At 62.9% G+C, this 27,620-nt stretch overlaps 1 protein-coding gene across 6 annotated transcripts in view; it reads left to right on the top strand.

Moving 5' to 3' along the window:
- The window catches only part of PCBP2 (poly(rC) binding protein 2), a 30,346-nt gene extending 3,100 nt beyond the window's left edge, over positions 1-27,246 (top strand). The window contains exons 4-14 of one of the 6 annotated variants that reach the window (XM_054177433.1): positions 2,418-2,534; positions 5,382-5,513; positions 8,238-8,366; positions 10,572-10,646; positions 12,581-12,667; positions 16,119-16,160; positions 17,738-17,810; positions 19,099-19,137; positions 20,611-20,663; positions 22,005-22,174; positions 27,099-27,246. In XM_054177433.1, the coding sequence (XP_054033408.1) occupies positions 2,418-2,534; positions 5,382-5,513; positions 8,238-8,366; positions 10,572-10,646; positions 12,581-12,667; positions 16,119-16,160; positions 17,738-17,810; positions 19,099-19,137; positions 20,611-20,663; positions 22,005-22,174; positions 27,099-27,135 (954 nt within the window). In that variant the 3' untranslated portion in view covers positions 27,136-27,246. Of the gene's footprint in view, positions 1-2,417; positions 2,535-5,381; positions 5,514-8,237; positions 8,367-10,571; positions 10,647-12,580; positions 12,668-16,118; positions 16,161-17,737; positions 17,811-19,098; positions 19,138-20,607; positions 20,664-22,004; positions 22,175-27,098 lie in introns of all 6 variants that reach the window. The other 5 variants (XM_054177432.1, XM_054177431.1, XM_054177430.1 and 2 more) reach the window with 5 other exon arrangements.
- The last annotated feature ends 374 nt before the right edge of the window (positions 27,247-27,620 follow it).

Below are 27,620 nucleotides of genomic sequence, written 5' to 3'. Positions count from 1 at the left end.
GTTGGGGGGCCCAGGAGGGGAGGCCAAAGCCTTCATGGCTGCTGGGCTGCTGTTGGGGGTTCAGATGGGGAGCTGGGAGTCCTGGCCCCTGTTGGAGGGCCCAAGAGGGGAGGCCAAAGCCTTCATGGCTCCTGGGCTGCTGTTGGGGGGCCCAAGAGGGGACTGGGAGCTCTGGCCCTTGCTCCAGCTGCCTTTGGGGGTCCAAATAGGGGACTGGGAGTCCTGGTCCCTGCTCAGCTGCCTTTGGGGGTGCCAAGAGGGGAGGCCAAAGCCTTCATGGCTCCTGGACTGCTGTTGGGGGTTCACATGGGGAGCTGGGAGCCCTCACCCCTGCTGAGCTGCTTTTGGGGGTGCCAAGAGGGGAGTCCAAAGCCTTCATGGCTCCTGGACTGCCTTTGGGAGTTCAAATAAGGGACTGGGAGCCCTGGCCCCTGCTTAGCTGCTTTTGGGGGTGCCAAGAGGGGAGGCCAAAGCCTTTATGGCTCCTGGGCTGCTGTTGGGGGGTCCAAGAGGGAAGGCCAAAGCCTTCATGGCTCCTTGGATGCCTTTGGGGGTTCAGATGGGGAACTGGGAGCCCTGGTCCCTGCTCAGCTGCTTTTGGGGGTCCCAACAGGGGAGGCCAAAGCCTTCATGGCTCCTGGGCTGCTGTTGGGGGTCCCAAGAGGGGGGAAGCCAAAGCCTTCATGGCTCCTGGGCTGCTTTTGGGGGTCTCAAAAGGGGAGGCCAAAGCCTTTATGCCTCCTTGGATGCCTTTGGGGGTTCAGATGGGGAGCTGGGAGCCCTGGTCCCTGCTCAGCTGCTTTTGGGGGTCCAAATAGGGGCCTGGGAGCCCTGGTCCCTCCTGGGCTGCTTTTGGGGGTCCCAACAGGGGAGGCCAAAGCCTTCATGGCTGCTGGGCTGCTGTTGGGGGTTCAGATGGGGAGCTGGGAGCCCTGGCCCCTGCTGGGCTGCTGTTGGGGGGCCCAAGAGGGGAGGCCAAAGCCTTCATGGCTCCTGGGCTGCTGTTGGGGGCTCAGATGGGGACCATGGAGCCCTGGACCCTGCTCAGCTGCTTTTGGGGGGTCCAGTTAGGGGGCTGGGAGCTCTGCTGCCTGCTGGTCTGGTTTTGGGGGTCACAAATAGGGCCCCAGAAGCCCTCATGCCTCTTTGGCTGATTTTGGTGGTGGTGGGGGGAAAGGCAGGAGCTCTGCTGCCTGCTGAGCTGCTTTTTGGGGTCCATGGGGGGGATTGGGAGCCCTGCAGGGCTGGCTCTGGGGGTCCAGATGGAGCAGTGCAAGCCCTGACCCCTCTTGGGCTGGGTTTGGGGGTCCAAGGTGGGGATTGGGAGCCCTGCTGCCTACTGGGCTGGGTTTGGGGGTCCAGGTTGGGGGTTGGGAGCCCTGCTGGGCTGGGTTTGGGGGGGGTCCAGGTGAGGCAGGTGGAGCCTTGCTGTCTGCTGGGCTGGGTCTGGGGGTCCAAGGTGGGGACTGGGAGCCTTGCTGGCTTCTGGCCTGGGTTTAGAGCTCCAGATGGAGCAGTGGAAGCCCTGACCCCTCTTGGGCTGGTTTTGGGGGGCCAGGTTGGGGGTTGGGAGCCCTGCTGCCTGCTGGGCTGGGTTTGGGGGTCCAGATGGAGCAGTGAAGCTCTGACCCCTCTTGGGTTGGGTTTGGGGGTCCAAGGTGGGGATTGGGAGCCCTGCTGGGCTGGTTTGGGGGGCCCAGAACAGGGAGTGGGGATTGGGAGCCCTGCTGGGTTGTTTTTGGGGGTCCAGATGGAGCAGTAGAAGCCCTGACCCCTCTTGGGTTGTGTTTGGGGGGCCAGGGTGGGGAGTGGGAGCCCTGCTGGGCTGGGTCTGGGGGTCCAGATGGAGCAGTGAAGCTCTGACCCCTCTTGGGCTGATTTTGGGGGGCCAGGTTGGGGAGTGGGAACCCTGCTGAGCTGGGTTTAGGTCCAGGTGAGGCAGGTGGAGCCTTGCTGGCTGCTGGGCTGGGTCTGGGGGTCCAGATGGAGCAGTGGAAGCTCTGCTGCTGACAGGGCTGGCTCTGGGGTGGCTGGGCTGGGTTTGGGGGTCCAGGTTGGGGGGTGGGAGCCCTGCTGCCTGCTGGGCTGGGTTTTAGGGGTCCAGATGGAGCAGTGGAAGCCCTGACCTCTCTTGGGTTGGTTTTGGGGGTCCAGGTTGGGGGTTGGGAGCCCTGCCTGGGTTTAGGTCCAGGTGAGGCAGGTGGAGCCTTGCTGGTTGCTGGCCTGGGTCTGGGGGTCCAGATGGAGCAGTGGAAGCCCTGACCCCTCTTGGGTTGGGTTTGGGGGTCCAAGATGGGGAGTGGGAGCCCTGCTGCCTGCTGGGCTGGGTTTGGGGGGCCAGCTGGGGGGTTGGGAGCCCTGCTGGGCCAGCCCTGGGGGTGCCTGGGGGGCTCTGACCCCCTGTGCCCCCCCGGCAGAGCGGAGCTCGCATCAACATCTCGGAGGGGAACTGCCCCGAGCGGATCATCACCCTGGCTGGCCCCACCAATGCCATCTTCAAAGCCTTTGCAATGATCATTGACAAACTGGAAGAGGTGAGGACCCCCCCTCAGACCCTGACACCCCCTCCCCCCCCCAGCCCAGCCTTCCTGCCCCCCCTCCCCCCCTTGTTCCTGCAGGAGTTTGCCTCCCCCCGGGGAGCTTCGCCCTCGGCCGAGCTGCTGCTGCCCCTTCCCCCCCTGCCCCTTGTGCCCCCCCCTGCTCTTTGCCCTGCTGCCAGCTGCTCCAAGGTCCATGGGCTGGCACCTCCCTGAGTGCCCTTCAGCCTCATGGGCACAGCTGGGGCCAAGTCACCTCCCCCCCTGCTCTGCACCCCCCAGGGAAACCAGCAGGGCTCCCCCAGCCGCCCCCCAGGGCTCCCCAGCAGCCCCTCAGGGGGGGGCCTCTGGCTCCCCAGCCCCCAGGGGTGATCCCTGGCTCCCCAGCCCCTCAGAGGGGGGCCTCTGGCTCCTGCCCCCAGGGCTCCCCAGCCCCAGTTTGGCTTTGAGTTCTGGAGGCCTTGAGGGGCTCCTAAATCCCAGCCCCTGGTTCTGCAAGGGCTGCAGTCCCAGCATGGCTCCAGGCCTCTGCTTCCCTGCTCCCAGTCCCAGTTTGGTTCCTGCCCATCAGTGCTCCCAGCCCTGGCTGCCTCCTTCTCCTCTCTCCCAGCCCTGGGACTGCTCCCTGGCTGCCTCCTGCTCCCCTCTCCCTCTGTGCTCCCTGGGAGCCCTCTCTGGCTGCCTCCTGCTCCTCTCTCCCAGCCCTGGGAGCCCTCTCTGGCTGCTTCCTGCTCCTCTCTCTTCTCTCTCCCAGCCCTGGGACTGCTCCCTGGCTGTCTCCTGCTCCCCTCTCTCCTCTGTGCTCCCTGGCTGCCTTCTGCTCCCCTCTCTCTCCCAGCCCTGGGACTTCTCCCTGGCTGCCTCCTGCTCCTCTCCCCCAGCCCTGGGACTGCTCCCTGGCTGCCTCCTGCTTCCCTCTCCTCTCTCCCAGCCCTGGGACTGCTCCCAGCTCTCCCCAGTCCCCCTTGCAGCTCCTGGCCCCAAGCCCTGGAGTCCTCCCAGTGCTCCCAGTGGCAGTCTGGGCCTGGCCCAGTGCTGGGCCTGGAGCTGGAGCCCCCTCAGGAGCTCAGCTGAGCTTCCCCTCCCCCCCCAGCACATGACTCTAATCTGCCCTGGGCTTGTTTGTCCTCCTGCCCTCATCTCCCCCCACCCCCAGCAGAGGCTTCCTGCTGCCCTGGGAGCTGTGGGACCCCAACCCCCAACTCTTTGTTCCCCCTCCAGTTGATGTCCAGCTCTGGGGGTCCCCTCCCTGGTGAGGGGGAGCCCCCCCCTCCCCTTCTCCCCCCCCCTCTCCCCCCCCCTCCCAAATGTATCCTTGGCACTGCTGGGCTGCTATTAACAGCCTGGAGGTCACCTTGGCCTGGCCACATCCTGCCAAGGTCTCCCTCTGTCCCTCTGCCAGGCACAGCACCACCCTCAGCACCCCCTCAGTGCCCAGGCTGGGCAGCCCTGAGCCTTGCTGGGCTGCTTTTGGGGTGTGGGGGAGCCCTGACTCCATGGGGGGCTTGCTTTGGGGGTCCCAAACAGGGCAGGGGGAGCCTTGCTGGGCTGCTTTTGGGGTGTGGGGGAGCCCTGACTCCATGGGGGGCTTGCTTTGGGGGTCCCAAACAGGGCAGGGGGAGCCCTGCTGGGCTGCTTTTGGGGGTGCAGAGGGGACAGTGAGAGCCCTGGGCCCTGCTGGGCTGCTTTTGGGGGTGCAGAGGGGACAGTGAGAGCCCTGGGCCCTGCTGGGCTGCTTTTGGGGGTGCAGAAGGGGCAGTGAGAGCCCTGGGCCCTGCTGGGCTGCTTTTGGGGGTGCAGAGGGGGCAGTGAGAGCCCTGGCCCCTGCTGGGCTGCTTTTGGGGGTGCAGAGGGGGCAGTGAGAGCCCTGGGCCCTGCTGGGCTGCTTTTGGGGGTGCAGAGGGGGCAGTGAGAGCCCTGGCCCCTGCTGGGCTGCTTTTGGGGGTGCAGAGGGGGCAGTGAGAGCCCTGGGCCCTGCTGGGCTGCTTTTGGGGGTGCAGAGGGGGCAGTGAGAGCCCTGGCCCCTGCTGGGCTGCTTTTGGGGGTGCAGAGGGGGCAGTGAGAGCCCTGGGCCCTGCTGGGCTGCTTTTGGGGGTGCAGAGGGGGCAGTGGAAGCCTTGACCCTTGCTGGTCTGGGGTTTGGGGATCCAAATGCAGGGCTGGGACCCCTGCCCCCCCCTTCCCCCCTTGCGTTTGCCTTGGGTTTGGGGTCTGAGGTGGGGGCCTGGAGCCCTGCCCCTGCCCTGGCACCTCCCTGAGTGCCCTTCAGCCTCATGGGCACAGCTGGGGCCAAGTCACCTCCCCCCCTGCTCTGCCCCCCCCAGGGAAACCAGGAGGGCTCCCCAGCAGCCCCCAGGGCTCCCCAGACTCTGGGGGTGACCTCTGGCTCCCCAGCCCCCCCCAGGGGGTGACCTCTGGCTCCCCAGCCCCCTCCAGGGCTCCCCACCCCCCAGGGGGTGACCTCTGGCTCCCCAGATTCTGGAGGTGACCTCTGGCACCCCTGCCACCCCCAGGGCTCCCCAGCCCCCCCCAGGGGGTGACCTCTGGCTCCCCAGACCCCTCCAGGGCTCCCCCCCACCCAGGGAGTGACCTCTGGCTCCCCAGATTCTGGGGGTGACCTCTGGCTCCCCAGCCCCCAGGGCTCCCCAGCCCCCCCCAGGGGGTGACCTTTGTCTCCCCAGCCCCCCAGAGGATGACCTCTGGCTCCCACTCCCCCGGGGGGGTCTCTATGGGGCACTGGGAGCTCTCCCCCCTCCCCCCCTCCCCTCCCCACGGGGCTGTCTGTGGGGGTGGCCCCCGGGGGGGGGTGGGGCACGGTGCCAGGCTGTCCCCTGTGCCCTGCAGGACATCAGCAGCTCCATGACCAACAGCACCGCCGCCAGCAGGCCCCCGGTCACCCTGCGGCTTGTGGTGCCCGCCAGCCAGTGCGGCTCCCTGATCGGCAAAGGAGGCTGCAAGATCAAGGAGATCCGAGAGGTGAGCCCTGGGGGGGCGCTGGGCACCCCTCAGCCACACAGGGGACTCATCCTGCCCGCCCTGGGGGCTGCTGCTGCGGCCCCTGCCGGCTGCCTGGGTGAGCTGCTGCGGTGGCTTGGGGACTCGGGGGAGGGAAGAGCCAGGCAGAGCCGGGGCGAGAGGTGAGGGAGGGCCAAGGGCAGAGGCAAGGCCAAGGGCAGAGCCGGGGCGAGAGGTGAGGGAGGGCCAAGGGCAGAGGCAAGGCCAAGGGCAGAGCCAGGGCAAGAGGTGAGGGAGGGCCAAGGGCAGAGGCAAGGCCAAGGGCAGAGCCAGGGCAAGAGGTGAGGGAGAGCCAAGGGCAGAGGCAAGGCCAAGGGCAGAGCCAGGGCGAGAGGTGAGGGAGAGCCAAGGGCAGAGGCAAGGCCAAGGGCAGAGCCGGGGCGAGAGGTGAGGGAGGGCCAAGGGCAGAGGCAAGGCCAAGGGCAGAGCCAGGGCGAGAGGTGAGGGAGAGACAAGGGCAGAGGCAAGGCCAAGGGCAGAGCCGGGGCGAGAGGTGAGGGAGGGCCAAGGGCAGAGGCAAGGCCAAGGGCAGAGCCGGGGCGAGAGGTGAGGGAGGGCCAAGGGCAGAGGCAAGAGGCAAGGCAGAGCCAAGGGAAGAGGCAAGGGCAGAGCCAGAGGCAAGGCAGAGCCAAGGCAAAAGGCAAGGGAAGAGCCAAGGGCAGAGCCAGGGCGAGAGGTGAGGGAGGGCCAAGGGCAGAGGCAAGGCCAAGGGCAGAGCCAGGGCGAGAGGTGAGGGAGAGACAAGGGCAGAGCCAGAGGCAAGGGAGAGCTAAGGCCAGAGGCAAGGGCAGAGCCAAGGCCAGAGCTGAGGCAAGGGAGAGCCAAGGGCAGAGCCAAGGCCAGAGCTGAGGCAAGGGAGAGCCAAGGGCAGAGCCGAGGCAAGAGCTGAGGCAAGGGCAGAGCCAGAGCCGAGGCAAGGGAGGAGCCAAGGGAGAGCCAGGATGAGAGCCAAGGGAGAGGCAAGGCAAGGGGCAAAGCAAGAGGCAAGGGAGAGCCAAGGGCAGAGCCAGGGCAAGAGGCAAGGGCAGAGCCGAGGCAAGGGCAAAGGCCAGGGCAGAGGCCAGGGCAGAGGCCAGGGCAGAGGCCAGGCCAGAGCCAGAGCTGAGGCCAGGCCAGAGCCAAGGGAGAGCTGAGGGAAGAGGCAAGGGCAGAGCCAGAGCTGAGGCCAGAGCCAGGGCAAGAGGCAAGGGCAGAGCCGAGGCAGAGCCAGGCCAGCAGCAGCCTCCCTGGGCTCCTGCCCTCCCCCCCCTTTTCCCTGGGGTCTTTCTGCCCTTTCCCCCTCCCCACCTTATCCCAGTTTCTGGAGTTGGGGAGGTGGGGGGGAATGCCCTGGGGGGAGCCTCCCCTTTCCCCCTCCCCATCCTCTGCCAGCTGTGGGCAGCCTGCTGGCTCCCTGCTCCCTCCCTCTTGCTGAGCTGCTGGTTTTACCCTCCTGAAGCTTTCCCCAGGTTTTGGGGGTGGGGCAGGCCCTGAGTTCTTGGGGCTCCCCCCCTCACCCCCCCTTCTCCTGGGATCTGGCTTTCCCCCTTCCTGGCTGTGGGGGAGGTGCTGGCTCCCTGCCCTCCTCTGCCCTGAGCCTCTCAGGGGTTCATAGGTTGGAAGAGGCCTTCAAGCTCCTCAAGCCCAACCCAGCACCACCTAATCAGCTCAGCCATGGCACCAAGCCCCCTCTCAGGTCTCCTCCTGAGCACCTCCAGGGCTGGGGACTCCACCACCTCCCCAGGCAGCACATCCCAGTGGCCAACAGCTCTCTCTGTGTACAACTCCCTCCTCACCTTCAGCCTGAACCTCCCCTGGCACAGCTTGAGGCTGTGGCCTCTTGTTCTGGGGCTGGGTGCCTGGGAGAAGAGCCCAACCCCCACCTGGCTGCAACCTCCCTGCAGGGAGCTGGAGAGAGCAATGAGGTCTCCCCTGAGCCTCCTCTTCTGCAGGCTAAGCAACCCCAGCTCCCTCAGCCTCTCCTCACAGCCCTGTGCCCCAGCCCCCTCCCCAGCCCTGTGCCCCAGACCCCTCCCCAGCTTTGTTGCCCTTCTCTGGACCCCTTCCAGCAGCTCAACCTCCTTCCTACCCTGAGGAGCCCAGAGCTGGACACAGGACTCCAGCTGTGGCCTCAGCAGTGCTGAGCACAGGGCAGGATCAGCTCCCTGCTCCTGCCCCTAGGCCAGGATGGCCTTAGTCCTCCTGGCTGCCTGGGCACACTGCAGGCTCCTGTTCAGCCTACCATCCCCCAGGCCCCTCTCAGCCCCTCTGCCCCCAGCCTGTGGCACTGCCTGGGGCTGCTGTGGCCGAGGGGCAGCCCCTGGCCCTTGGCTGTGTTCAGCCTCCTGCCCTTGGCCCTCAGCACTCTGCCTTCAGCTCTCCCTTCCCTCCCCTCCTCATCTCCCCCTTTCCTCCTTTTTACCCCAGTCTTTGAGGAGGGCTGAGAGCACTCTGCTGTGGTCCCTTCTCCCAGCCCCCTCCCCATGGTGGGGGGGGGGTGTCCAGGACTGTTTTGACTTCCCCCCTGCCCAGCTCCTCCTCTCCCTCCCTGCCCTGCCGCTGCCAGCCAGGCCGAACGCACATCCCCGCTGGGTGGCTTTGGGGGGTGGGGAAGGTGACTTTACCTCTGCACAGCCTCTCCCTGGGGTTCTTGGCTGTGCTGCCAGCCCTGCCCTGGGCTCTGTGTGTGTCTTTCCCCCCCTGCAGAGCACGGGGGCCCAGGTGCAGGTGGCAGGGGACATGCTGCCCAACTCCACCGAGCGAGCCATCACCATCGCCGGCATCCCCCAGTCCATCATCGAGTGTGTCAAACAGATCTGCGTCGTCATGCTTGAGGTAGGGCCACCACAGGCACCCCCCCAGGCCCTGGGGAGGGTAACAGGAGGAGCTCAGGGGTCCTCCCCCACCCAGGAGGAGCTCAGGGGTCCCCCTGCAGAGCACTTCCCCCGGGGAAGGAGCTCGGGGCGGGGGCTGCCGGAAGCAAATCCCTGCCCCTGGGGCCAGGAGGAGCTGAGGGCTCCCTCCCTGCAGAGCCCTTCCCTGGGAGAGCAACTCAGGGCTGGCTCCCTGCAGAGCCCTGCCCCTGGGGCAGGAGGAGCTCAGGGATCCTGCTCCTGGGGCCAGGAGGAGCTGAGGGCTCCCTCCCTGCAGAGCCCTTCCCTGGGAGAGCAACTCAGGGCTCCCTCCCTGTAGAGCCCTGCCCCTGGGGCAGGAGGAGCTCAGGGATCCTGCTCCTGGGGCCAGGAGGAGCTGAGGGCTCCCTCCCTGCAGAGCCCTTCCCTGGGAGAGCAACTCAGGGCTGGCTCCCTGCAGAGCCCTGCCCCTGGGGCAGGAGGAGCTCAGGGATCCTGCTCCTGGGGCCAGGAGGAGCTGAGGGCTCCCTCCCTGCAGAGCCCTTCCCTGGGAGAGCAACTCAGGGCTCCCTCCCTGTAGAGCCCTGCCCCTGGGGCAGGAGGAGCTCAGGGATCCTGCCCCTGGGGCCAGGAGGAGCTGAGGGCTCTCCACCCCCTGCAGAGCCCTTCCCTGGGAGAGCAACTCAGGGCTCTCTCCCCCTGCAGAGTCCTGCCCCTGGGGCCAGGAGGAGCTGAGGGCTCTCTCCCCCTGCAGAGTCCTGCCCCTGGGGCCAGGAGGAGCTGAGGGCTCCCTCCCTGCAGAGCCCTTCCCTGGGAGAGCAACTCAGGGCTCTCCCTCCCTGCAGAGTCCTGCCCCTGGGGCCAGGAGGAGCTGAGGGCTCTGTCCCTGCAGAGCCCTGCCCCTGGGGCAGGAGGAGCTCAGGGCTCCCTCCACAAATCCATTCCCTTCCTTGGGGGGGCTCAGGGATTCCTCCATGAACTCCTTCCCTGGGCCAGAGGTTGCTCAGGGACTCTGCAGCCCCCTGGGGCAGAAGGAGCTCAGGGACTCTGCAGGGCCCTGCCCCTGGGCTGAGCAGCTCAGGGAGCCCTCTGCAGGTCCCTTCCCTGGGACTGGAGCTCAGAGGCTTTGCAGCCCCCTGGGGCAGAGCAGCTGAGGGACTCTCTGCAGGTCCCTTCCCTGGGGCAGGGGGAGCTCAGGGAGCTCTGTAGGGAGCCCTCTGCAGAGCCCTTCCCCGGGGCAGGGGGGAGCTTGGGGAGCCCTCTGCAGCCCCCTGGGGCAGGGGGGAGCTCGGGGAGCCCTCTGCAGAGCCCTTCCCTGGGGCAGGAGGAGCTCAGGGAGCCCTCTGCAGGGCCCTGCCCTGGGACTGGAGCTCAGAGGCTTTGCAGCCCCCTGGGGCAGAGCAGCTGAGGGACTCTCTGCAGAGCCCTTCCCTGGGGCAGGGGGAGCTCAGGGAGCCCTCTGCAGAGCCCTTCCCTGGGGCAGGGGGAGCTCAGGGAGCCCTCTGCAGAGCCCTTCCCTGGGGCAGGAGGAGCTCAGGGAGCCCTCTGTAGCCCCCTGGGGCAGGAGGAGCTCAGGGAGCCCTCTGTAGAGCCCTTCCCTGGGGCAGGAGCAGCTCAGGGGCCCTCTGCAGGGCCCTGCCCTGGAGCAGAGCAGCTCAGAGGCTCTGCAGCCCCCTGGGGCAGGAGGAGCTCTGCCCTCAAGGCTCTGCCTGGGCTGGGTCAGAAGTGCTGAGCAGTGGGATCAAGGGATTAGGGCCTCAGCCAGGTGAGGCTTGAAGCTGCTTAAAGCCAGGGTCAGGTCAGACCAGGCCTTGGGCACATCCCAGGCTGTCCCCTCTGCCTCCCCCTGCCCCTCCCTCAGCCAGGTGAGGCTTGAAGCTGCTTAAAGCCCAGGGTCAGGCCAGGCAAGGCCTTGGACACAACCCAGACTGTTCCCTCTGCTCCCCCTGCCCCTCCCTCAGCCAGGTGAGGCCTGGAGCTGCCCAAACCCAACCTTGGGCCAGGCCTCGGAGCCAAACCCCCCCTTGCCCCCCCCACTCCTCATCCCTCTGCTGACCCTGAGGAAGAAATAAACCATCTGTGAGCTGACCCAAAAAGCTGCTTTTTGCCCTTTAAAAGTGATAGGGGTGGGGGGGGAGGGGGCTGTGGGTGCTGGGTGCTGACCTCTGCTCTCTTGCCTGTCCCCCAGTCCCCCCCGAAGGGCGTCACCATCCCGTACCGACCCAAACCATCCAGCTCCCCTGTCATCTTTGCAGGCGGTCAGGTAAGGCTCTCCCTCTGCTTTTGGGGTGCTGGGAGGGGCAGCTGAAGGCTTTTTGGGGGTGGGGGGGGGTGGGGGTCCCATCCCTGAGCAGCCTCTCTGGTGGGTGCCTGTCGCCCTCACCCCACCGCCTGCCCCGGGCCGGAGCCCGCAGCCTGCGCTCAGCCTTCGTCCCCAGGCTGAGGTGGGGGGAGGGAAGAATTGATCTGGGGAACAGGAGGGGGCTGGCAAACAGCCCCCCCCCCCCCCCCAAAAAAAAGGACCCCAAACAAAGCCCCCCCAGCCCTGCTGTGGGGGTTGGAGTGAAGCTGAGCTGCCCCATCCAGGCTGGGCTCGGGGCCACCGGCTGTGGGTGACTGGCCCCCTCCAGAGGGTTGTTGTTTGGGGAGGGGGCTGGAGGTGGGGGGGAGGGGGGAAGGGTCTGGTGGGGTTTTTTTTTGCTCTCTGGGGCTGGTTTTGGGGGTCCAAGGGTTTGGCCTGTGGAGGGGTTGGGCTGTGGAGAGGCCTCACTTTGCAGCAGAGAGGAAGGTGACAGCTAGGAGTAGCCAGGAGGTGCCGTGGGGCTCAGCCCTGCCCCTAGGGGAGGTTTTTGCTGCCCTGGGATTGTTTGCTGTGGAAGTCCCCAGGTGCCCCCCACCCCCTTCACCTTCACCCCCCCCCCCCCCAGCTCTTTTTGGGGTGTTGGGGAAGGGGGAGGTGGGTGCTGGCTGGGTGCCCTCCCCTATGGGCCCATCCAGGCTGCTGGGCAAGGCAGGGAGGAGGCTGAAGGCCCTGGGTGGGAGTCCCCTGCTCCCCACCCTGCAGTTGTGAGAAGGCTTGGAGGAGAAAAGGGACCCAAAAGTGCTTCCATCTCTGGGGGGGGGGGTGGAAACCACACAGCCCTCCCTTCTTTTTTTCCCTCTGTGGGGAGGGGGCCTCCAGCAGGGCCTGGAGCCCTGAGCCAACCCTGTGCCAGGGTGACCTGGCTGGAGGGGGTCCCATAGGCAGGGCCAGGGGGTAGCTGCCACCAGCCTCCCCACCCCACCCCAGAGAGCCAGGCCTGACTCTGTTCCTCCTCTTCCTTCTCCTCCTCCTCCCCCCACTCCATGCTTCTTCTGGGGACCCTGTCCCCTCCCTTGCCTTGGCCCTTCCCCTCCCCTTTCCCTTCTGCCCTTCCCTCCCTCGCTTCCTCTTCCTCCTCCCTTCCCCAAACCTCCTCACCCCTCCCCTTCCCCTTTCCCCTCCCTCCTTGCCTCTCCAACAGCTTCTCTGCTGCTCCACACCCCAGGCTGGTGGGGGGGGGAAGCCCCTGGCACCTCTGTGCCCTCCCCCCCCACCCTCGAGCTGCCCCCTGCACACCTCCAGGGCTGCCTTTCCCCACTAAGAGCAGCGAGGAGCAGGCTTCCCCCTGCCACAGCCATGCAGCTCTCCCCTTCCTCCTCATCCCTTTTTTTTTTCCCCACTTTGATTTTTGTTTGGTTGTTTTTTTCCATCTCCCCTCTATTATTTTTTCCCCCCCCCCCAATCCCTTTCCCTTCTGGCCCAAAGCTGTGCTGTGGGGGGAGGAAAGGGGAGCGCAGCGAGACCACCACCTCCTCCTCCTCCCCCTTCCATTTTTCTTGACCCTCCTTAGTGGTGTGGTGGCCTTTTTGGTTGGTTGCTTTGTGTTGTTCTTTTTTGCAGCTCAGAGTCAGGCTTTTTGTTTTTGAACCACCTCCCCCCCCCCTAGCCCCCAGCTCCAGCCCCAACTCCCTCCATGATGTTTTTTGGAACACCCCCCCCCCCCCCTCCAAAACCAACCCTCCCACTCCAAAAAGCCAAAGAGACTTAAGGTTGTGCAGGACCCCCCCTCCCCCTCCCCCCCCTTACTTTTAAGGCCTTGGCTGTGAGGTTGGTGTGAAGAGGAAAGGTTTGGATTGCCAAGCCCTGGAGACTGAAGTCCTCTAATTTATCCACAGGACAGGTACAACACCGGCAGTGCGAGCTACCCCCACACCGCCCCATCCATGTGCCTCAACTCTGACTTGGAGGGACCACCTCAGGAGGTGAGAGGGGGAAGTTCAGTCTCCACGGCCCCGTTCAATCCTTGGCCTCTCTGAGACTGGTGGCAATTTTCCCTTTGGCCCTTTTGCTTTTTGTTCCCTTTCCCCCCCCCTTCCTCCTCCTCCTCCTCCTCCTCTTCCCCCTCCTTCCCCGCTCATCCCTCCCCCCCCTCCCTTTCTTCCCCTTCCTCTCTTTCCCCTTTTGCCAACCCAAAAACCCAACTGAGGTTTTAAAGGAAAAAAAAAAAAGACACCCAACCCAAAAATAAAACCCAAGCCCCCTCCCCATTCCCCACCCACCCAAACCTCCCCTCCCCCCCAAGCAAAACCATCACCCTCCCCCACCTCAACGAAACCATCGCCTCCCTCCTCCTCCCCACCGAAACCATCGCTTCCCTCCTCCCCAACAAAAGCATCACCTTCCCCCCCCCCCCCCCAACACCACCACCTTGTCCCCCACCCCCATGATTTTTTTTTTCCTCCCCCCCACCCCCCCTCTCCACCCTGCTGCCCCTTTTCCCACCCCCCCTTCCCCTTTGGTGGCTTTGCTGTGGACTCCTGTCCACGGGGGACCTGGACTCTGAGCCCACCACAACCTCTCCTCACGCAGGCCGCCCGGCAGCCACTGCATGGCATCGAACTTTGGGCCAATTCCAGCCTGGGCTGCACCTGGAAGTGAGGCTGTGTAACACCCCCCCCCCTCCCCCCTTTAAAACACCCCCCCCTACCCACCCCCCCAAAAAAAAAACCTCCTCCCTTTCCTCCCCCCCCTCCCCACAGACCTTTTTTCCACCCCCACCTTTTCCCCCCAGCGCCTTCTTTGCCCTCAGGGGGAAAAAACCTAAACCCCAAACACAAAGCAAAACAGAACTTCCCCAACCAACTTTTCCCCCCACCCACCCCCTTCAAACCACCCTCCCCACTTTTCCCCAACCCCTCCCCCCTCCCCAAAACTTAGCCAGCCAGGCCCCAGCCAGTAACTTGCCCTTTTTGGGTAGCTTCAGGAGGAATCTGAAGTCTGTGGCTGTCCCTTAACCTCAAGACATGGAATTATGGCAGGTCAGGCACTCAGCCTTGTTACCCCCCCTGCCCTAAATTTCCCTGTTCCCCACCACCACCACCCCCACCTCCACCTCCCCCTGAATGCCTCTCTGGTAGCCAGCTCCAGCCTTTTAGTAACCCTTCCCACCCCACCCCCCTTAAAAAGTGGTGTCAAGAGGCCTTGGAAACGGGACCCTGCTGCTTGCTGAGCCTGGGTTGTGTTGGTTGGGTCTTGAGGAGGGGGTTTTGGTTTGCTGCTGCTCTGGTTTGGTTCCTGGAGCTCTTGCCTCTGGCAGGGTTGGGAAGGGGGTGGGGGGGGAAAAGCTCTGCTGGGGGAGGTGGAGAAAGGATTCAGCAAGGGGTTTTGGGGGGAGGGGGCAGCTAGGAGCAAAGCTGGGGAAGAGGAGGGGGTGTTTGGAGGTCTATTTCCCCCCCACCCCATGGAGAGGAGGAGGAGGGGAAGGGGCAGGGGTTTAGAAGCATTGCTGGATTTCCACCTCCATACATCTCCATCAAGTCCCCCCCCCCCAGGTCCTCTCTTCTGGTTGTTGCTTTTGATCAATTTCCCCCTTTTTAGTAGCACTTTTTTGAAGGGGGGGGACAGCACCACAACTGTCCACTTCCTTTCTCCCCCCTTTTTTCCTCCTTTTTTGCTTTCCCCCCTCTCCTTTTTTTCCTCCTTTTTTGCTTCCCCCCTCTCCTTTTTTTCCTCCTTTTTTGCTTCCCCCCTCTCCTTTTTTTCCTCCTTTTTTGCTTTCCCCCCTCTCCTTTTTTCCTTCCTTTTTTGCTTTCCCCTCTCCTTTTTTTCCTTCCTTTTTTGCTTTCCCCTCTCCTTTTTTTCCTTCCTTTTTTGCTTTCCCCTCTCCTTTTTTCCTTCCTTTTTTGCTTTCCCCTCTCCTTTTTTCCTTCCTTTTTTGCTTTCCCCTCTCCTTTTTTTCCTTCCTTTTTTGCTTTCCCCTCTCCTTTTTTCCTTCCTTTTTTGCTTTCCCCTCTCCTTTTTTCCTTCCTTTTTTGCTTTCCCCTCTCCTTTTTTCCTTCCTTTTTTGCTTTCCCCTCTCCTTTTTTCCTTCCTTTTTTGCTTTCCCCTCTCCTTTTTTCCTTCCTTTTTTGCTTTCCCCTCTCCTTTTTTCCTTCCTTTTTTGCTTCCCCCCTCTCCTTTTTTCCTTCCTTTTTTGCTTCCCCCCTCTCCTTTTTTCCTTCCTTTTTTGCTTTCCCCCCTCTCCTTTTTTCCTTCCTTTTTTGCTTTCCCCTCTCCTTTTTTCCTTCCTTTTTTGCTTTCCCCTCTCCTTTTTTCCTTCCTTTTTTGCTTTCCCCTCTCCTTTTTTCCTCCTTTTTTGCTTTCCCCTCTCCTTTTTTCCTCCTTTTTTGCTTTCCCCTCTCCTTTTTTCCTTCCTTTTTTGCTTTCCCCTCTCCTTTTTTCCTCCTTTTTTGCTTTCCCCTCTCCTTTTTTCCTCCTTTTTTGCTTTCCCCTCTCCTTTTTTCCTCCTTTTTTGCTTTCCCCTCTCCTTTTTTCCTTCCTTTTTTGCTTTCCCCTCTCCTTTTTTCCTTCCTTTTTTGCTTTCCCCTCTCCTTTTTTCCTTCCTTTTTCGCTTTCCCCTCTCCTTTTTTCCTTCCTTTTTCGCTTTCCCCTCTCCTTTTTTCCTTCCTTTTTCGCTTTCCCCTCTCCTTTTTTTCCTTCCTTTTTTGCTTTCCCCTCTCCTTTTTTTCCTCCTTTTTTGCTTTCCCCTCTCCTTTTTTTCCTCCTTTTTTGCTTTCCCCCCCCTCTCCTTCCTTTTTTGCTTTCCCCCCCTCTCCTTCCTTTTTTGCTTTCCCCCCCTCTCCTTCCTTTTTGCTTTCCCCCCCTCTCCTTCCTTTTTTGCTTTCCCCCCCTCTCCTTCCTTTTTTGCTTTCCCCCCCTCTCCTTCCTTTTTTGCTTTCCCCCCCTCTCCTTCCTTTTTTGCTTTCCCCCCCTCTCCTTCCTTTTTTGCTTTCCCCCCCTCTCCCCCCCCCTTTTTTGCCCTATTTTTTTTTTCCCTTTCCCAAACCCCTCCAGTGGGGCCCCAAACCACCCCCCCCCCCAAAATCCCCTTCCCCAAAGTGCTGGCAAAATCTGCTTGGTTGTTGCTTTTTGTTCTGGACAGCATCCATCCTCCCCCCGACCACCTTCTGCCTCTTTCTCTCTTTCTCTTTTCCCCTTCCCCTTCCTCCTCCTTCTCCTCCTCCTTCCCAAAACTTCCCAGCCCCACCCCCTAAAAAAAAAAACAAACCAACCCCAAACAACCCAACCCCCAAACCAACCAAACCAAACTTTAAACCTTGCCCTGGAGAGAACTTTTCTCCACCTTGGCTTTGCCTTCCTGGCTCGTTGCAATCTGTCTGTCCCTGGGTGACTGTCCGGTGGGCATTAATAGGACTCTTTTCCTCCTTTTTGTAGGCCTATACCATTCAAGGACAGTATGCCATTCCACAGCCAGATGTAAGTTTTGGTTTTACAACTTCTTGTCTCCCAAATCCACTTCCTCTTCCTCCTCTTCCTCCTCCTCCCCTTCCACCACCTTTTCCCCCTTCCCGCCCTCGCCCCTTCCCGCCCTCGCTTCCCCCCCAACTCTTTTTCCTCTCCCCACTTCCCTGCTCCCAGCAGCTTTTGGGCTGAAGTGGAGCTCAGCCAAATTGGCCACCACTCAAAACCACACAAGGCAGATTTGCCCCTTTTCCTGCCTGGCACTTCATTATTTGCCCCCCTCCCCCCACCTCCTGCCTCTTCATCATTTGCCCTTTTCTGCCTCTCAGCAATGATTTGCTCCCTTCCTGCCTCACTATTATTTCCCCCTTGCCTCTCAGCAGTTATTTGCCCTCTGCCTCTTCATTATTTGCCCCCCCTTCCAGCTTTTCAGCCTTTATTTGCCCCCCTCCAGCCTTTCATCCCTTATTTTCCCACCTTGCAGCCTTTATTTGCCCCCCTCCAGCCTTGCAGCCATTATTTGCCCCCTTGCAGCCCTTATTTGCCCCTCCTCCAGCTTTTCATCCCTTATTTGCCCCCCTTTCCAGCCTTGCATTATTTGTCTCCCCCTTGCAGCCCTTACTTGCCCCCTTCCTTCCTTCCTTCCTTCCTTCCTTTCTCTTTGCTCCCCTCCTTCTCTCTGTTCTTTCCCCCCACCTCCCCCCACTCCCAGCTTGGCATTTCACACCAGCTCTGCCTCTTGCCCTTGACTCTCCCCTCCCCCTTACCCCCCCTCCCTTGGCCTCCCACCCCTCAAATTTGGGCCCCCCACTCTTGTCAGGAGAGGACAGAAGCAGCCCCTGCTGGCTCTCCTGGGGCAGGGGGCAGTTGGCACAGCCAGTGGGCACAGGTGGCACTTCCAAGGTGGTGGGGGGTGTTGGGGTTGGCTCTGACCCACCTTGAGCTGCTGCCAGCCTGCTGGGGCAGCATTGGCAGCAGTGCCAGGGGTACCTCTGCCCCCAGTGCCCTCTTGCCACCCTCCCATGCCCATCCTCGTCCTGTAGGCTCAGGGGGGGCTGCTCTCTGTTCCTGGCACCCTTAGGGCAGGGGTTTGGTGTTGGAGGGGTTTGGGTTGTGCTGTGCCAGGCCAGGGAGCAGGGCTGGGAGGCTGCAGTGGCAGCTCTGCAGGTGGTGGGGGGGACACACACAACCCCCCCCCCAGAGCTGTGTCCCCTCAGGGCACTGCTGTTGCTTGCTGCTCCCCACCCTGCCTGGGGCAAGCAGCTGCCACCTCCTCTGCCCTGCTCTCCTCTCTCCTTCAGCTCCTTCCATTCCTTCCTTCATCAAGCAGTAGGGGTGCAGCCCCCCCCTCAACTCTTAACACCTCTAGGGGTGGGGGGGCAGTGCCAGCCTGGGGATAGTGGAGAGAGGGGGAGGAGGAGGAGGAGAAGGGAGGGAGAGGGGGTTGGGGGGGTGCCAGTGGCAGCAGTGGGGGGTGTGTGGTGCTGTGCTGGGGAGCCTCAGGAGGTTGGCAGTTGGTTAACCTGCAGTTTTTTTTTTCTCTCTCTCTTTTTTTTTGTTGTTTTCTCCTTTTTTTTCCCCCTCCCCTCCAGCTGACCAAGCTGCACCAGTTGGCAATGCAACAGTCACACTTCCCAATCACCCATGGTAACACTGGATTCAGTGGTATGGAAGACTCTTCCCTTCCTCTCCCCTCCTCTCTCTCTCTTCTTCCTCTGCAACCCCCTCTGAGGGCCAGGTTCAGGGGGGGAGGGGGGAGGAGGGGGGGGGCAGCTCCTCTTTGGCCCCTCTCTCTCTCTCCCTCTCTCTCTCTTTCTTTGCCTTCCTCCTGCTCAAACCCAGCCCAAGGCTCCCCCCAGCCTGCTCAGGGAGTTTGGAGCTGCTGCCTCTCTTGGGGGGACTTTGGTGCCAGTGGAAATTAGGGTTTGATGGGGGGGAGGCAGCTCCTCTTTGGCCTCTCCCCCTCTTTCTCTCTCTCTCCCCCCTCTCCCTCCCTCTCTCTCTGTCTTTGCCTTCCTCCTGCTCAAACCCAGCCCAAGGCTCCCCCCAGCCTGCTCAGGGAGTTTGGGGGTGCTGCCTCTCTTGGGGGGACTTTGGTGCCAGTGGAAGTTAGGGTTTTGGGGAGCAGTGCCTCTCCCCCTCTGCCTCTCCCCCTCTGCCTCTCCCCCTCTGCCTCTCCCCCTCTGCCTCTCCCCCTCTGCCTCTCCCCCTCTGCCTCTCCCCCTCTGCCTCTCCCCCTCTGCCTCTCCCCCTCTGCCTCTCCCCCTCTGCCTCTCCCCCTCTGCCTCTCCCCCTCTGCCTCTCCCCCTCTGCCCAAACCCAGCCTGCTCAGGGAGTTTGGGGGTGCTGCCTCTCTTGGGGTGACTTTGGTGCCAGTGGAAGTGTGGGGGTTTGGTGGGGGGTGGAAAGGAGGACTTGGAGGGGGGGTGGAGAGCAAAACCTACCAGAGAGTGAAGGAGTAGGAAGGACCTCTCCAAGCTGCTTTGCTGCCTCTTCATCCTCATCCTCCACAGCTCTTAGCAGTGCCCTGGCAGAAGGATTTCCCCCCCCCTAGATCTTGCAGCACTGGGACTGGGAGAGACCCCCCCTGGCCTGTACCTCTCTTGTGGCACTGGGAGACCCCTCCCCAGCCTGCAGCATCCCCACTGGGACCCCCCCCCCCCCCAGCTCCACAGCTCCTTTTTGCTCACCCCTCCAGCTCTGGGGGAGGGTTTCCCCCTCCCCAATCTGCAGCACTGGCCCTGGGGGACCCCCCCCCACCCCCTCCAGCTCTTTTTCTCCTCCCCCCTCTCTGCCTCCTCTCAGCTTTTGAATCTTCACCAAATTTGCTGCCTTGGCCTCAAAAAAAAACCACCTCAACCACAGCTTCCCCCACCCCTAAATCCTCCTGTTTTTGGGGGGGGGGGGGCTTTGTGTCCCCCTCCCCACCTTATTGTCCCTTATATCTTAACAGGCCTTGACTCCAGCTCTCCAGAGGTGAAAAGCTATTGGGGTAATGATTTCAACCCCCCTCCCACCCCCCCAAGATCTCCAGGGGTTGTTGGGTTGTTTTTAACCCCTGTCCTCTATTTTAGTGCTGCCTTTTCTTGGGGGGGGGGGGGCTTCCTTTTTGCCCCCCCTCCCCTCCCTCTGCCTGCAATTAGAGGCCATAAAAATTCAAGGGGGGGCTGAAAAGGAGGTTTGAAGGAGGTGGGGGGGAAGAGACCAAAAGCCTTTGGAGCTCCTAAACCTCCTCCAAGGAGTCCCTGGGCAAGGGGGGGGCTCCCCCCAAGGGCTTTTTCTCCCCCCCCCCCCCTCCAATCATCTGCTGAGGGTTGGGGGTCCTGGGGGCTTTTCTCCCCACCCCCAAACCATGTGCTGAGGTTGGGGGAGAGTTGATTTCCCTCTCCCCCTCCATCCTTGCTTGCTTGAGGAGCTGCTGGAGTGAATTTGGGGAGGGGGATGGTGGTGTCCCTCCCTCCCCCCACCCCCCCCCCCCTAAAGGCTGCTTCATCCCTGAGGAGCTGGGGGGGAGGGGTGGAAAAAAAAATCACCTTCCACAGCCCCAGAAGGTGCAGCTGGCACCCAGGGGCCCAGCAGAGGTGTGGGCAGCCTGGCAGGGCACTGCCAGGGCCTCAGGGAGGAGGAGGAGGAGGGCTGGCCTAGCCCCTGGGAGGTGGTGATGAAGGCAAGCAGCTGGCAATGACCCTTGGGGGTCTCTCTGGGGGGACCTGGGGGGCTGGGCTGGCCAGGAGGAAGGTCCTGAGGAGGGGGACAGGAGTTGGGGTGGCTTTGGGGCTGGCCTGACCAGGAGGAAGGTCCTGAGGTGGCTTCATGAGGAGGGGGACAGCAGTTGGGGTGACTTTGGGGCTGGTCTGGCCAGGAGGAAGGTCCTGAGGTGGCTTCATGAGGAGGGGGACAGCAGTTGGGGTGGCTTTAGGGCTGGTCTGGCCAGGAGGAAGGTCCTGAGGTGGCTTCATGAGGAGGGGGACAGCAGTTGGGGTGGCTCTGGGGCTGGTCTGGCCAGGAGAAAGGTCCTGAGGTGGCTTCATGAGGAGGGGGACAGCAGTTGGGGTGGCTCTGGGGCTGGCCTGGCCAGGAGGAAGGTCCTGAGGTGGCTTCATGAGGAGGGGGACAGCAGTTGGGGTGACTTTGGGGCTGGTCTGGCCAGGAGGAAGGCCCTGAGGTAGCTTCCTCAGGAGGGGCCCAAAGAGGACAGAGGCTGAGGGGCTGCAGGAGGAGGAGCTGGGAGCAGGGGGGGCAGGCTTGGGGTAACCTCAGGCCCAGCTTTGCTCTCTTCCCTTCTCAAGGCACCCAGGAAGCTGGCAGCCAAAGCTGCTGCTTGGTGCTGCCTGCTGCTGCTGTGGTGTTGGTGCTGGACCCCCTCCTTTCCCCCCCCTTCTTCTTCCCATCCCCTCCTCTTCCTCCTCACCCCCAGCCCCCACCCCCTGCCCTCAACTCCTCTTTGTCTCTTCTCTCCAAGCAGGTTTGGATGCCTCTGCTCAAACCACCTCCCATGAACTCACCATTCCAAATGATGTGAGTACCCCAAAGTGGGGGGGGGGGGGGGGGGCAGCACCCCCTTTTCAGCCCCTTAGCCCTCCCCACCCCCAGGAGGTGCCAGCCCTGTGCTGGGCACACTCCAGGCAAGGAGGAAGAGGAGGAGGAGGAGTTCATGTCCCACTCCCCCCCCAAAAGCCACTGCTCCTTCAGCAGCTGCAGGAGGCTGCACCCCAAAAGGCTTCTGCAGCCCCTGCATGAGGGCAGACCCCCACCCCACCCCCACCACCTTTGGGCCCTGGGACCCCCATTTTGCCCCTGAGTATCTCCAGGGCTGGAGCCTTCCCCAGCAGCTCCTTGCTGCACCTCCCTCAGAGTCAAGAGCTCCTCCTAGGCTCCAGTCTAGGCCTAGCCTTCAAAGGAGGAGGGGGGAGGAAGAGGAGGATGGGGGGCAGGAGGAAAAGGAGGGGGAGGAAGGAAGAGAGAACAGTGGGAAGGAGAGGAGGGGGGGGAGGAAGAAGAATGGAAGAGAAGCTGGGGGCAAGGACAGGAAGCAAGAGAAGGGAAGGAAGGAGGGGAGGGAGGAAGAATGGAGGAGGAAAGTGGGGAGAAAAGATGGGGAAGAAGCAGGAGGGAGAGAGGAGGAGAAGGGAAGCAGAGGAGGATAGGAAGATGGAAGGGAGAGGAAGGCACAGGGGGCTCAGGAGAGGGAGAGGAAGGTGCAGGAGGTGGAGGGGAGGGAGGGGAAGGTGCAGGGGAGCGGAAAGGAGGGAGAAGAAGGCAGAGGAAGGCTTAGGGGAGAGAGGGGAAGGAGAGGAAGGAATAGGAAGGTGCAGGGGGCAGAGGGGAGGGAGAGGAAGGCCCAAGAGGTGGAGGGGAGGAAGAGGAAGGTGCAGGAGGTGGAGAGGAGAGCGCAGGAGGTGGAGGGGAGGGAGGAAGGGAGAGGGAGGCACAGGAGGGTGGAGGGGAGGAAGAGGAAGGTGCAAGAGGTGTGGAGGGGAGGGAGGAAGGGAGAGGGAGGCACTGGAGGGTGGAGGGGAGGAAGAGGAAGGTGCAGGAGGTGGAGGGGAGGGAGAGGAAGGAATAGGAAGGAGGAGGGGAAGGGGAGGGAGGAATAGGAAGGTGTGGGAGGCAGAGGGGAGGGGGAGGGTGGAGCAGGAGGCAGAAAAGGAGGGAGAGGAAGGTGCCAGGGGGTGGAGGGGAGGGAGTGGAAGGAATAGGAAGCCGCAGGAGGCGGAGGGGGGAGGGAGAGGAAGGAATGGGAAGGTGCGGGAGTCAGAGGGGAGGGAGAGGAAGGCGCCGGGGGCTGGGGAGGAAGCTGGGGCCGGCAGGGGGAGGGTCGGCAGCGGCTCTGACGCCCCTCTCTTCTCCCCGGGGCAGCTGATTGGCTGCATCATCGGGCGCCAGGGCGCCAAGATCAACGAGATCCGCCAGATGTCCGGGGCGCAGATCAAGATCGCCAACCCGGTGGAGGGCTCCACCGACAGGCAGGTCACCATCACCGGCTCGGCAGCCAGCATCAGCTTGGCCCAGTATCTAATCAATGTCAGGTGAGCACCCTGCTAACGAGCTGCCGGCCTCGGGGGGGGGAGAGGGGGGGTGGGGGAGGGGAGCTCAGCGCCGCCGGGACCCCTCCCCCGCCCCCTGCTGCCTCCCCCGCAGGAAGGGATTTGTCCTCCTTCCCTTTTCAGCCTTCTCCTTCCTTCCTTCCCCCTGGATGTTTTCTTTGCCTGCTTTGTCTCCCCTTTTTCCCCCCCCCCACATCCCCTCCTGCCTTCCCTTCCCAGGCCTTAGGGAATGTTGGATCCCAGCCCCGGGGCTTGAGGGTCTTGGATCTGAGGCTGAGGATCCTTGGATCCTGCTGGAGGAGGTCCCAGCCCCCTCCCCTTCCCTCCCTCCCTTCCCCCCCGCCCCGTGCCCAACGAAGCCCCAGAGGCTTGGCTTTGGTTTTGGTGGTCAGGGCAGTGCTGGAGTGAGGAGGGGGCTGCTGTGGGCTGGTAGAGGAGGGACCCTCCCCCTTGTGGGACTGCTTGAGGGAGACCCCCAGAGCGCCTCCCGGTGGCCCCCAGAGCACCTCCCGGTGACCACCCCCCGGAGGCTGCTGGTGCTGAACACCTCGGACCCCCCCTCAGCACCTGGCTCTTTGCCCCCCCCGTGCCTCAAGAGGTCTGCTTTGGACTCGGGGTGGGGGGTTGATGCTGAGCCCCTCTGGCCCCCATAGCCCCCCCTCCCCAGTAATCCCCCAGCCCCCTGAAGCCTCAGGCTGGTGGCCAGCGAGCGAAGCCCAACCTGGGCTGCGTCACCTCCTGGGTGGCACCGGGACGGCCGTGGGGGTGGGATGGGGGTGTGGGAGGTGCCCCAGCAGAACCCTTTTGACCATTTCTCTTTGCTTCGGCCTCATTTCACCTCAGTCCTGGCCTGGGGTCTCACTGAGGCGTTGTGGGGGGCGGGGGGGGTGGGGAGGGTCTGTGGTGAGGCCAACCCCCGGCCCTGGCCTGGCCGCTCTCCGTGTCCCCTCCCTGCCCTTTCCGTGCGGTTTCGACGCTGTTTGTCCTGTGCCTTTTTTTTCCCTCCCCCTTCTCCTTCCCCCCTCCCCCCTCTCCTCGTGCTGTCCTCTCCCTTCCCCCACCCCCTCCTTTGTGGTTTGTTTTTTATCCCCTCCCCTCCTTTTTTTTTGCCCTTTTTGTTCCTTTTCTTTATCTCCTCTGTTACAGTTTAGAAAGCGCTAAACCCTCCTCCTCCCAGGCAGCCTCCGTCACGATCCCTGACCACCACCTCAGCATCAACCTCTCTCAACCCTCCACCCCTTCTTCTTCTTCTTCCTCCTCCTCCTCCTCCTCTACCACCACCACCACCACCTCTACCACCACCTCTGCCACCACCACCCCCCCTGCCTCGCTGCCCAGCGCGGCCGCCGCCGCCGCCGGGGGGGGAGGCGCCGAGGCGCCGCCCTGCAGCCTCCCCAGCCCTCTTCCGGCCGCCCCTTGTGTCTCCAGTCTGCTTGGCATGAAACCCGTCCCCCTCCTGGCTCTCAATGTCGTGTCTGCCGCCAAGGCCGCCGCGGCCCCGGCCCTGCCCTGCGTCCCTAACAAACTGAAAGCCGACAAGCCCCCCCGCTTCTCGCCCTACTGAGCCCCCCCCTTCCCCTTCCCTCCCCTTGCCCCGGCCCGGTTCGGTTCCTCCTCCTCCTGCGGGGCCTCCCTGCGGAGCTCCCCCCCTCCCCCCGCCCTCCTCCTCCTCCTGCTCCTCCCTCTCCTCCTCCTCCTCCACCACCTCCTGCCGAGCTCCTCCTGCAGGGCCCCGCAGCACCGGCGCCATCCCCTCCCCCCCCCCTGCCGCCGCCGCCGCACCCCTGGGGGGCAACCTGGAACAGCAGCTCAGCCTCTTGGACTGCTCCTCCCCCTCCGGGTTCTGCCTTCCTCCTCCTCCTCCTCCCCCTCCCTCTTTTGATCCTCTCTTCTGCGTTTCTTACTCTTCCTCCTGTATCTTTCTTTCTTCCTCTTCTCCTCCTCCTTTTTTTCCTTCCTCCTCCTTTCTCCCCCTTCCTCTTCCTTCCTTCCTCTCCCTCCTTTTTTCTTCCTCCCTGCTCTTCCTCCCTCTTTCTCTTCCTCCTTTTTATCTCCCTCCTCTTTTTTCCCTTTCTTGTCCTTCCCCCTTTTTCTCTCCCTCCTCCCCTTCCTGGTCTCCTTCCCCCTCCCTTCTCCCCTTTCCCCTTGCCTTTCCTCCCCCCTCCCTCCTCCCCTTTCCCCTTTCCCCTTGCCTTTCCTCCCCCCTCCCTCCTCCCCTTTCCCCTTTCCCCTTGCCTTTCCTCCCCCTCCCTCCTCCCCTTTCCCTTTCCCCTTGCCTTTCCTCCCTCCTCCCCTTTCCCTTTCCCCTTGCCTTTCCTCCCTCCTCCCCTTAACCTTTCCCCTTGCCTTTCCTCCCTCCTCCCCTTAACCTTTCCCCTTGCCTTTCCTCCCTCCTCCCCTTAACCTTTCCCCTTGCCTTTCCTCCCTCCTCCCCTTAACCTTTCCCCTTCCCCTTTCCTCCCTCCTCCCCTTTCCCTTTCCCTTTCCCTTTCCCCTTGCCTTTCCTTTCCCTTCCCTCCCTCCTCCCCTTTCCCTTTCCCCTTGCCTTTCCTCCCCTTCCCTCCCTCCTCCCCTTTCCCTTTCCCCTTGCCTTTCCTCCCCTTCCCTCCCTCCTCCCCTTTCCCTTTCCCCTTTCCTCCCTCCTCCCCTTTCCCTTTCCCCTTTCCTCCCTCCTCCCCTTTCCCTTTCCCCTTTCCTCCCTCCTCCCCTTTCCCTTTCCCCTTTCCTCCCTCCTCCCCTTTCCCTTTCCCCTTTCCTCCCTCCTCCCCTTTCCCTTTCCCTTTCCCCTTGCCTTTCCTTTCCCTTCCCTCCCTCCTCCCCTTTCCCTTTCCCCTTGCCTTTCCTCCCCTTTCCCTTTCCCTTCCCTCCCTCCTCCCCTCTCTGCCGTTCCAGAGCTGAGTTTCTTGCCGGGCTGAGCTTTTCCCTTTCCCTGGGTCCCTGCTAGCTGGTAGCCACCACTTGGATTCTTTTGGGGGGTGGGGTTGGGGGGGTGTTGGACTTGTTCCTTTCCCCCCCTTTTTAGCCCCTCTTTAGGAGCTTGGGCTGCCCTCCCAGCCTGGGGAGGGGGCGGTGGGGAGGGGGTTGCTCTGCCTCCCCGCGGGGGTCTCGCTCTTGCCTCGTGTCTGTACCTGTAATAAAGTTGCCACGGTGAGAACCTGCTCTGCCAGCTCTCTGCCTGGGGAGGAAAGGGAGGGGGCTTTGGGGGGCACCTTTTGCTTTGAAGGGAGGGTGGGGGGGGCCTGAAACCCACCCTGGTCTCTCCCTACCCTTTCCCTGTCCACCTTTGCTCTTGGTGCTGGGCTGGGGGGGGGGGGGGTTGGGGTTGGGTCTGTGCTGGTCTTGGCCCTGCTTGCCTCAGGGGACCCCTGGTGGTTTCTGTTTGTGTTCTCCCCTCCCCCTCCCCCCAGCCTGGGGGGTGCAGTTTGTACCTAATGGGGTACACCACCCCACCCCCCCTTCATGGGGGTGCAGCCTCCAAACTGGGGCCACAAGCCCCCTGCCTCTTCCCCTCCCTCTGCTTCCCTGCAGGAATTGCTGCCTGCCCCCTTTGCCCTCTAACTTCCCCCACCCTCAGGTGCCACCCTGGGGGTCCTCTCCTCTAACCTCACCACCCTTGTGTGCCACCTTGCTGTCCCTCCCTTACCCTCACCCACCCCCAGGTACCACTGTGTGGTCCCTCTCCTAACCCCACCACCCTCAGAGGTGCCACCTTGCTGTCCCTTCCTTAACCCCACCACCCTCAGGTGCCACCTTGGAGGCAGTGGGGAGTCCCCTTCCCTAACCTCTCTCCACCTTGGTGTCCCTCCCCTAACCTCACCACCCTCACAGGTGCCACCTTGGTGCCTCTCCCTTAACCTCACCCCCTTCTTGTGCCACCTTGGGGTCGGGGGGGGGGGTCCCTTCCTTAACCTCTCTCCACCTTGGTGCCCCTCCCTTAACCTCACCACCCTTGTGTGCCACCTTTGCTGTCCCTCCCTTAACCTCACCACCCTCACAGGTGCCACCTTGGTGCCCCTCCCTTAACCTCACCCCTCTCTTGTGCCACCTTGGGGGCAGGGGGGGCTCCCTTCCTTCCCCTCCCCTCCCTCTCCCCCCCCCTTCTGGGGCTCCCTTCCTTCCCCTCCCTCTCCCCCCCCTTCTGGGGCTCCCTTCCTTCCCCTCCCTCTCCCCCCCCCTTCTGGGGCTCCCTTCCTTCCCCTCCCTCTCCCCCCCCTTCTGGGGCTCCCTTCCTTCCCCTCCCCTCCCTCTCCCCCCCTTCTGGGGCTCCCTTCCTTCCCCTCCCCTCCCTCTCCCCCCCCCTTCTGGGGCTCCCTTCCTTCCCCTCCCTCTCCCCCCCCTTCTGGGGCTCCCTTCCTTCCCCTCCCTCTCCCCCCCCTTCTGGGGCTCCCTTCCTTCCCCTCCCTCTCCCCCCCCTTCTGGGGCTCCCTTCCTTCCCCTCCCCTCCCTCTCCCCCCCCTTCTGGGGCTCCCTTCCTTCCCCTCCCCTCCCTCTCCCCCCCCTTCTGGGGCTCCCTTCCTTCCCCTCCCCTCCCTCTCCCCCCCCCTTCTGGGGATCCCTTCCCTTCCCTCCCCTCCCTCCCTTCTTGTGCCACCTTGGGAGCAGGGGAGGGGTCCCCTTCCTTCACCTCTCTCCACCCTGGGGGTCTCCCTTCCTTAACCAACTCACTCCACCCTTGCTGTGTGTCCCCCACCCCCAACCTCCAGCCAGGGGCCGAACCCCTTCCGCTCTCCCTCCTCCCTCGCTCCGCTGCTGGTGGTGGTGGGGAGGGGAGTGGTGTGTGTGTGTGTGTGTGTGTGCTCCTCTTCTTCCTCTCCTTTCCTCCTTCCTCTTCCTCCCCTGGAAAGTGGGGGGGAGGGGGTGTGAAGGGGGGGTGGTCCTGCTGACTCCCCTTTTGTGTCTGTTGCAGGCTCTCCTCGGAGACCGGGGGCATGGGAAGCAGCTAGGGGGCCCCCGGCGCGGACCCTCGGCCTTCACCACCTCCTCACCATCCATCTGGGGGTAGTCCCTTAGCAGCCAGCCCCAGGTTTCAACTAGCTCTGGACATTTGATTTATTTGGGGGGTGGGGGGTGGGGGGGTGGGGGAGTGGGGGCTGGGGTTTGTTTTGCTTTTGGTTTTGTTGGTTCCTCCACCTTTCCCCCCCCGCCCTTCCTCCTCTTCCTCCCCCTTTCCCCTTTCCCCTTCCCTTTCCTCCCTCCCCCTCCTCCTCCTCCTCCTCCTCCCCTCAGGTTGATTTTTTTTTTTTGGGTTTTTTTCTCATTAAAATTGGAGTTTTGTTCTCCCTTATATTTTTTTTTTGGGTTCATTTTTGGGTTGAATTCCAACCATTTTAACTCCCTTCCAGAAGGCTGAGCCCCAGATCTTAGTTTTATAAAGCTTCTCTCTCTCTCTCTCTCCATTTCCTTTCCTCTCCCTCTCCAAAATCCCTTT

This window comes from Dryobates pubescens, chromosome 40 (genome assembly GCF_014839835.1).
Source record: "Dryobates pubescens isolate bDryPub1 chromosome 40, bDryPub1.pri, whole genome shotgun sequence".
In the NCBI taxonomy this organism is placed as follows: domain Eukaryota; kingdom Metazoa; phylum Chordata; class Aves; order Piciformes; family Picidae; genus Dryobates; species Dryobates pubescens.
This window is presented reverse-complemented; position numbering and strand designations above follow the sequence as displayed.